At 33.6% G+C, this 9,576-nt stretch overlaps 1 protein-coding gene across 2 annotated transcripts; it reads right to left on the bottom strand.

The window, feature by feature from the left end:
* Positions 1 to 495: 495 nt before the first annotated feature.
* LOC132552687 (deformed epidermal autoregulatory factor 1 homolog) lies at positions 496 to 9,259 on the bottom strand. 2 transcript variants are annotated; one of them, XM_060216882.1, is made up of 7 exons: positions 8,654 to 9,259; positions 7,793 to 8,001; positions 6,945 to 7,167; positions 6,495 to 6,629; positions 5,967 to 6,073; positions 5,464 to 5,595; positions 496 to 3,556 (listed from the first exon to the last, which is right to left on the bottom strand). In XM_060216882.1, the coding sequence occupies exons 1-7, from the start codon at positions 9,087 to 9,089 to the stop codon at positions 3,296 to 3,298; spliced, it is 1,503 nt and encodes a 500-aa protein (XP_060072865.1). In that variant the 5' UTR covers positions 9,090 to 9,259; the 3' UTR covers positions 496 to 3,295. The 2 variants fall into 2 exon arrangements, with proteins under 2 accessions (XP_060072865.1, XP_060072873.1); XM_060216890.1 differs by having other exon boundaries at positions 6,495 to 6,626.
* Between the last annotated feature and the right edge of the window lie 317 nt (positions 9,260 to 9,576).

Below are 9,576 nucleotides of genomic sequence, written 5' to 3'. Positions count from 1 at the left end.
TGCCAGACAGACTTAGAATATATCCTACTCTGTACATATGGCAGAATTAGCAATAACATGTTTTTTTTCAAAATGATCACCATTGTGCATGAGCAGAGGTGGTTAGGTCTTAGTTTCAGTTCAGAAGAAGCTTTGTTTTACTTAAAATAGTCATTATGGCAGTCATGGTCTGAATTACAAGCTAGTGTATGACCTCTGTATACCAAACACATCATATTAATGAAATTTCGGAGTCATAAACCAGCTTGTATTATGGGATCCCCTTAGAACTGATGACGAACCATGTCCTGTAATGAAGAGCACTTTTTATCATCCAATGAAGAGTAAGGATAGAGGTCATCTAAAATGGCCGATGGACCCAAATTTTGTTCAGAATCGGACACAGAACTCTCTGCCTCTTGAGAAACGCAAAACCGTCAGAAAAGGAAGTATACACCTCCGATGTTCCAACAATCGCAGCCTCAATATATAAACATAAAACAGTCACAATGGGAGTATAATCAAGTATTCATTTATTTCACACGAAAATAGTCAAACTTCTCCATTAACTTCTATATACATTCATCTTATCACTCATTGAACACATATCAGGTAAGCTAACAATAACATCATCATACTTCCATACTGTCACTAAAGTGACATCCACACATCAACCAACATACACTACATACCACATCCTGTCCCAACTTCATGAATGGAATTGAATGCTTGCAACAGCTAAGGTCATCATGACAATACTCATTGTTGCAAACAATAAAACCCCAAAACTACCAAAATTCCATTTCTGAAACTGATTTTCCTTGTAAATCACATGAACCATCATTAATTGGTAATCTAAAAATACATGTTCCATCTCAACTGGTTCATGTAGTTGTCAGGCATATATTATGCTGACAAAATTGAAAAAAAATCCTACATCAATAGAACTTTTTAAAAGAAGTAAATTTTTAACTTTTAACAATATTTTTGTGTATTTTTTTCTAATTTCCATTATATTTCTTTATCTTTTTTTAATGTTTTGTTTTCCTTATTTTTATAAAAATCATATATAAAACAATAAATACAGAAGGCTGTCTTTACCATTGGCATGGTTTAAATACTTTAAAAGTCGCCAATAAATAAGAAACAGCTGTTCTCTTTGAAATGGTAGGTGTATCTATAGTATATTTACTGATATCCATCCTTATCTTTCAGGGTAAAAACACATCTATTACAAAAGTTCATTTATCTGGAATGACAATGTGTTATCTTAAATCCTGTGAAATCTAATGGTTTAGCCTGGCAGACTAGGTACATGTAATTTTTCTGTGTACAAACAAAATAGCATAAACTAAATCACAAATATCTTCAACAACATCTAAAATTACAGAGTACACTTGTATCCTTATTTTTTATCTTCCTCGACAGTAACACAATATTTTCAGTCAAGGTCATAAACAGTAAAATAAACACTACGTCATTCTGTCAGGCCACACTTGCCATTAACAATAATTCCATATAATATCATAAGACTGCAGTTCTTTTTCGTCTGAATGTTACCAGTAATGTTGTGTTTTAAAGCTACACTTTAACGTAATAGTTGTTGGATTTGAAATTTTTGTACGTTTGATCCAAACAACTATAATGTAACAAGTCATGATTTTAGTGTGGAGATTGTAAAAAACAGATGTAACTACATCATCTGACAAACAACAGATAATTTATTCCATTACCTTCTCAAAAACATCTGGGATCACATGTAGATTTGCAAATAGCACATACATTTTTATGTATACCATGACTTCTCTGAACACATAGCAATATTTTTCTGAGAATTTTGAGTGTGTTACAGAATCACATGATTCAACAATTTTGTCCCTAGGAAATCATTGTTGTGGTCAAGGGCAACAACTCTTGATAAAGACAATTTCTTAAAATTGTGTAATACTTTTTGTGAGATACTAAATTGTAGAATTGCCTTCTGTTCCAGAATATTGTGAAGCTAGGAAAGATTGATGCATTTTTTTCTGATACCAATATCCAGAGAATCAAATTTGGACCTGAAAGTGTCTTGACTTTGATGCATTATTTTCTGATGCCAAAATTTAGAGATCAGTCAATGCCTTGAAGGTGTCTGTTCTGGTACCAATCTCAAGAGATCAAAAAAGGGTCTTAACTCTGATGCTAAGGTTTTCTAATCCCAATATCTAGGGAATCATGGTAAATAAAACCTGGTTTTTGTAAGACTCTTAACAATTAAGTGCTACATCAGTTAACAATAATAATAAATAATAATATATTACAAATACCTAACACAGTTTTAGTTAATAGGATAATCCAAGGGACAACTGCAATGAACATGTATGGCTAAATCTAAGGCACACAAAATGCCTTCTTGACCTCCAGTATACCTAAATACAGAATCAAAGATCACAGGTGTGGGGTGGGGACAAGAGTTACAGGTGAATACCAACTATTGCTGAGATTTTGATCAGAAAAATGTCTGTTTTGACCTGTATACCTGTCTTGGTAACAGTTCAAGTTTGAGTTCAACAAACCTCAACTCTGTAAACAATGTAATCATATTTTTTTTACAACTTGATCAGAAAAATTATTAGAAAAAGAAAATCAACAAAAGTGGGTGTATCTCTTGTATCTACTTCAGATATTGCCAGTTGCAACTTGGCAAATGAACAACTTCAAAGTCCAAGATTTTACTCTCAACATGCTTTCATAAACATCCTTTTTTTCTAAAAGATGACAAGAAACCATCTGGTAATCTGTTATACTTTGTATGCCCAGCATTGCTTTTGGTTTAGCAATTCTGTGATCTTGAACGAAGGTATCAGTCTTCCCATCAGTCACTTTTTTTATGAATAGAACCAATCAAATGGCTATCTATGAGTCTTAGGTTATGTCATTCAAGGAGTATAGACAAGATATATGTATATGAAGAGTAGAAATCCTGGAACTTAAAGCTGATTATGAAGGAAGAACATCCACTATGCTGCTATAACTATTTATGAAATAGTAGTGGTCCAATGAATCATACAGAAAATAAGTAGGGCAGAGATATTATGTGAGAACCTGTGAAAATATTCACGCAAGTTTTATTGCAATTTAAACAATATCAGCTAATCAGATCACAGCATCTCATCTTGGTTTGTGTAAATTCAGTCCTAGTCAAACATTCAAGCTTGAACAATGGACTAATGAGAATTAGTATACCTGGCAAGATTAACTCATTAAAGTCTTGTTGTATGATCTTTGTGTAGATAATCCACCTATGAGAGCATATCCATATGCTCTTTAACACTTATTCTTTTTCTTTGTCCGAATCATCTTCCACCTCTGTGACCATGATGCTCTCTATATTACTCTGGCTTCCTTGGTGGGCCCATGAGTCATTGTATGTCACTTTGTCACATGTGACCACTGTCACAGAGTCTAATTTTTCCTGTAACTCTGCCCGTGCTGTAGCCAAAGCCTGCTGTACTGCAATATCTTTTTGGGTTCGTTCCTCCATTACTGCACGTTGTATGCTCATCTGAGCCTCCATCCGTGCTGCATTTACAGCCTGTAACCCAAAATTACAACAATCTCATAAACTGCAAACATACATGTCCAGGTCTCTCAACCCACCCTCCTTTCCCCCAAAAAAAAGCTACCATGGTGAAAGCTAAACATAGAAAAAATGTACATGTTAATCTTACTAAACATGTATCCTGAGTGAAAATAGAAAGGAATATATAGTATTATTTTTATGATCCAAATTAAAAACGTTGAAAATTGTATCAAAATTCCTTCTACTGCTAATCAGCCTAAGGGGTGACTCACAAGATCAAGAACAGCTATATATGCCATGCAACGTTACATTGCAAATGAATGTTCTATAGTTTTGAGAAACTCAATAATTATGATGATAATATTATGTACCCAGTAAACATATGAACTTGCCAGAAGTGACCAATTTAAAGATGTATATTGTCAACCCAATTATATAAATTTCTATATGGAAACAATTACTATTATAGAGATATGCATACATTGTATATCTACAATAATTAATACTATTACTTGGTAAAATCAAAATCTGTTACTAGATTTAGTGATGAACTGCATATGTCGAAAGATATTTGAGGTTTGAAGTGTATCCAAATGGAACATTCAAAGTAGTGAAATTTTAGATCAAAACATTTCTTTAATTGGTAAAAAGATGACACTATAATAAGTAGCGAAAGACGTTTTCACAAGGATCAGCACAAGTAATGAAGCAGTATTTACTGGTGAGTTTGATAAAAACCAGACTAGTCAAGGGTAATGTAGTCTGGTAGTATTGTAAACAGTCTGAGCACTGATGAGGAATTTGCTGTACATATTTCATTCCAGAATTTCTATATTCCAAAATTATATACCGTGGTACCACTTCAGTCCAAAAATACTGAAATGTATCAGTATTTTCAAATTAATTCAGCATTGATGTCTGTTGTTTTTGATTAATGACGAAGATGTATAACATAATATGTATATATCATATCATCATTGATCATAGTGATAACCATGTTTCCACTGTGTCTACAGCAATACAGTAAAACTTTTTACAGTTGAAAGCAAAACATTAATGCTGTTTAAATGCATAATTGATTTGTGCATCTCACAAGCGAATAATAAAATTTAGAAAATACAACAGGTGACCTAAAATATGAAAAATGACCTAAAGAATGAAACTTCTTGTGACTCCATCAACAGATTTAACACCAAACTTTTTCAAGGAAAATGGAGACACATAATAGGAATGGCTTTAAGTTACAAGGAGAAATAATATGGGATTATAAGAATTTTATCAGCATGCATTAGGCTTTTGTTAATATCTAAAAGTACAGACACTGATGGAGAGATTGCTTAGTAAACTGTAAGTAATGTCAGGCCCTATATCTGTGACTAGACAATCTTGGAATGCCCCAAAACAAACAAGTTCGATATTAGCTATTTCATGTATTTGAAAAGTCAGATAATTTTTAAAATACATCAATAAAACAAAGGATCATTTGTGTGCAATTCATTTGCAAATCTTGTTAAATGTTTGACTGACAACCTTGATAAAATGCTTTCCCTTTTCTGTTATATCAACAAACATTGGTCCACATAATGTTTATCACATTGTAAGATAGGGTGTGCTTATATGGTGTGCTTATATTCCAGTGAGGCTAATAATGTAGATCAAATAAAAAAAATTGATAAAAATTTGCTCTGTGGCTTATATACCTATGCGATGAATAACCCAGAAAATATGGTAATACAACTAGATAAAAATTTGGATAACCTTCTACTGTACACGATTTTTTGCCATTAGTGTATCATATTTGTTTGACCCAAATATCTTAGCTTTAATAGATTTTCCTTTTTCAATTTTTCAAACAGAACTATCTAAGAAGTTAACTTTATTCATTCAATTCCAATAACATATCACTTGTTCAAGCTTACATCTTGCTTTTCCTTATCCATCTGCATCTTGAGTTGATGAATGGCAGCATCACGAGAAATTTGACTTTGCTGTTTGGCTTGTTCTATCAGCCCCTTTATCTGTTGGGCCTGACTCAACACTCCATTTACAAGCTATAAAAGGAAAAAACAGTTTTCAAGTTACTTTGAATAAAAAAATTATGTCAAAATAATCTACTTTAAGGCTAAAAATGTCCCTGTATTACCCTGTCTACATCTTAATAAGTGCATATGCACATCTTCAAAGTCTGGCAGTTAAACTAGTGAGAACTGTTTAAAAAATCCAAAATTATAATTGAAGGTCATCATTCCAGTCAAGATATTAAAAGTAGCAGATCAGTGCAATAAATGTAACAGGGAATTTTACAAAAATATTAATGAATCTTTATGAAGTTTTCTGTTCTGGCTACAGTAAATTTAGGTCAGTATCATAAAATAAACTTCATTACATTTCGTGATAAATATGATCATTTTAAAAGTTCTACCTCCTCAAGCTGCCACCATTGTCTCTGTTCTGACACATCAGGTACAGTCATCACAGTGGCCTGGGGAGCTTTAGGGGTCACAGGCAATGGGGTCATAACCACTGCATCTGTTAAACAAAACCAACTCAACATATCTTAATCAACTCAGTATATCTTTGGTAACACGGAAATATGTCTGTCAGTCAGCATACTGGACACTGATTGTCACACTTGCATTTCATATTTGTATGGAGAAAAGATGCAAAGCTTATCATATTGCCTGTCATTCAAACATAAGAAAATATTCAAACAGTGTTTAAGAAACAAATGTTTTCTTTTATGTATATAAAGAAAGAGAAATCATTGTGGGTAATAAGAAACACCTGAAAGGTAGAAATTTTTATCTCCCAGTATACAAAAGAATGATAACATTGTACATAACTTATATATTGTTTATGCAGAGCATTAATCATTTTTTCCCATTTAATATTTCTGTGTGACTTTGATATTTATTTCTTGATTTGAGAAAGACCCGTCAAATATACTCACCTCCAGTAATAATGTTTCCCGCTGCATCTGTTGTAAATATCTGTACTGTCTCACCGTCAGCACTTGTCATTTTGATTGGTTGTGGTGTTTGTGCATGAGTATTTATGTTGTTGCCAATGGACACCATCATACCTACTGAAACAATTATACATGACGTAAATATTATTCAAGGAATCAATGGAAAATGGAATTTACTTGTTGACCAGAAAAACCAAAATGAGAAATGTTGTTCCTTTTACTATAGTAGCAATTAAGAATAAATTTGACATCATTTAATTTTGATATGACAATTGATAAATGTATAATTTCATCTTCTTCATGACAAGAACATCATCAATAAATCAGCTGCAAGCAAAAATCTTACCAATATGCTACGATAAGGGAAAAACGTAAAGAAATAAGAGTAGAACATTATGCTCAAATTGGCATATTTGCAGTCCAAGCCCCTACCATGGTCTTTAATTGACACTGGGACTTGATTTCCGAGTGTTATAGCATTGGCCAAAGATACTGGTGTGACAGGTGGTCCCGGTGATTTTGTAGAATTCATCCTTGGCTTTTTGGAGATATTAACAGGCACAGGAATAGAGTCTAATCTTGTTGGAGAAGATGCATCACTGTCACTGTCCTTTTTTCTCCTCTTATAAGGTACAAATAGTCGTATTGGGCCTGTCTATATGGGGGAAAAAAATGGGATTTTTTTACTGACATCTTGATATCAAATTTCATGATAATTTTGAAAAATGTGAGACAAGCGAGTTAAGGCAAAAATTCTTGGTTTTTTTTTCATATATCTGGTGACTGACGTTGGCCTATACCAAGCATTGTTTGCTTTCATGTACTCTAAAATGCCTCTTCTAATAAGTATATTGTTAATTAGTGAAAGAGAAGCTGTGGAGATAATCAGTATACTTGTCCAAATTGTTGAAACTTCAGAAACTGAATTTAGAGAGGAAATCTAGAAACATTATACACAATTAAATTAATATTACATGTGTATATTTTTTTTCTGACATGGAGATCGTCCACTTGCATAAATTGCAGTAAATCAAGAAGGGAGATAACTTAAACGATACATACATGTACATCAGGTGTTGGAGAGTTATTGACCCATGGACATTTCAAATGAAACAGTTTCAGCTTTCATGTAACTTATTCTATTCTATGACACTTTCCCTTTTTTATATCAACTAATCTTTATGACTCATTACAGTTATCTCTTCTTAATTTTTACAGTTGGCGATCTGAATAATTGAATCTCAATAATGCATTTATAGACAAACAATCAGCTAACTAACCACAGATTCATCATCGCAGCAGGCAGCACATGTACAGGAGGTGGCATGGGGTTGGAGGATACCATCTTCAATCAGACACTGTAAAGTTCTTCCACCATACCGGATACTTCGCTTCCAATCCTTGCTACTGGCACGTCCACTCTTTGCCTCAAATTCATTTGGAGTGAACCATTCGTCCTCAAATGCTCGGATACAACGACCTCTTCCTCCTGTTGGAAATAAAACGAATTCTTTAAAACAAAGAAATGTGTAACATTTTGGCACCTAACCTCTGTCTTATTATGAAAGTATTGTAAATATAAAGAAAACATTTGTTTTATTAATTCAATTAAGGGGAATTAATAACTCAAAATGTGATATGTCTACTTTATACATTTGACAATTAAATAATAAGTGAGTCCGATATATCAATATTGACCAAGTTAATTCTATATACAAAGCTAGTGTTTATAAGAACTTTTTTCGAAAATTAATTACAGGGGCACAACTACAGAAGCCTTCGTCAAAATATGAAAGCGAGTTGTGTCACAACATCAACCAACTTCTAATCATGACAACAGCTTCAGATAAATAAGAATGATTCTAACTCCTCTGTCAAAGTGCCCCTTCATATTTTAGAGTGGGGTTTCAAATAGATTAAATAGACTATAAAAATTCTTTTGTCACTAACAACTGATTTGTAAAGTTAGAAAAATATATCAAACATAACTAATTTTCCAAAATGTAGTACCAGACGACTTGTAATTGTTCAATATTTGTCATTTTACATTAAAAAAAAATGCTTTTTGCCTCCTTTTTCAGGAGAAGAAAAAATCAGCAAGCTGACCAACTTGTGTCGTCTGCTACAAACGGTATGAATACCTGAACCAAATTTAGCTTTATGCAGCTCTCCATTCGTGTGTTTACAACGCACTGGTAACACTGTCATGTGTACAGAATCGTCCCATTGGTATTTCAATCCCTTCTCTCTACTTAATGGTGTTGCAGGGGTGGGAGGGGGTATTGGGGTGGTGGGAGTCTTCAGGCCGCTAGAATCAACTGTCAGAGTTTGGTCATGAATGACGATGTGTGTCGTTTTAAGGCCGTTTGCTTCTTGAAAGTGTTCTGCAGCCGTCAGAAGGCCCTGTGAAGTTGCAACAAATACATGTTCAGCACTTATTGTATTATGACCGTCACTTTCTGTATCTACAGCCTGGACTACAGAGTTCGAAGCATCACCGCTTCCATCGTGCTGATCGTCCGCGAAAGCCGAATCGTCACCATTCGGCAGATCTTCGGCGATGTCGACTTCAGACATGTCGGAAACACCGCGGAGAGTGGTTACCGTAAATTACTAATTTTATCACATTCTGGATATATTCAAACTGTCCATGCTTACATATTTGTACACCTGAAACCTAAAATCGTGTTCAATTGTCATAATCCATCTGTAGTTTTCCTAAAAATCAAACTTCTTCATCTTTTGTCGGAGATTTCCGTTGTTTGACGAAAGATGGCGGAAAATATTGCGTTCTTTACTAAGGATCCAACAGCCAATCAGAAGCTGTTTCAAATATAGTGGTTTTTGACGGAAATCGGTCCTAGCTCCGGACATTCGTAATCTCTAACCGATAAATACTCTAATTTCATATCTGAATTTTAGATATTAAGTAAGCACAAATATACTACAGACATCAAAATATGTTTACTTTTTGTCATATCTGCATATTCAAAAATCGGAATTTTAATGCGTTTCAAATTTTGGAACATGCACTTGTTAGAGGTTATTGTGGGAACTCAAAAGT

This window comes from Ylistrum balloti, unplaced genomic scaffold (genome assembly GCF_031769215.1).
Source record: "Ylistrum balloti isolate Yb309-2 unplaced genomic scaffold, AGI_CSIRO_Ybal_v1 Utg369634, whole genome shotgun sequence".
In the NCBI taxonomy this organism is placed as follows: Eukaryota; Metazoa; Mollusca; class Bivalvia; order Pectinida; family Pectinidae; genus Ylistrum; species Ylistrum balloti.
Note: the sequence above shows the minus strand (reverse complement) of the source record. Positions and strands in the feature narration are given on the sequence as shown.

Coding starts and splice junctions, on each gene's coding strand:
- LOC132552687 (XM_060216882.1), bottom strand. CDS start 9,089: ATGTCTGAAGTCGACATCGCCGAAGATCTGCCGAATGGTGACGATTCG. Junction 8,002..8,653: donor TAAAGCTAAATTTGGTTCAG/GTATTCATACCG, acceptor TATTTCCAACAG/GAGGAAGAGGTCGTTGTATC. Junction 5,596..5,966: donor AATGGTGGCAGCTTGAGGAG/GTAGAACTTTTA, acceptor TTCCTTTTATAG/CTTGTAAATGGAGTGTTGAG.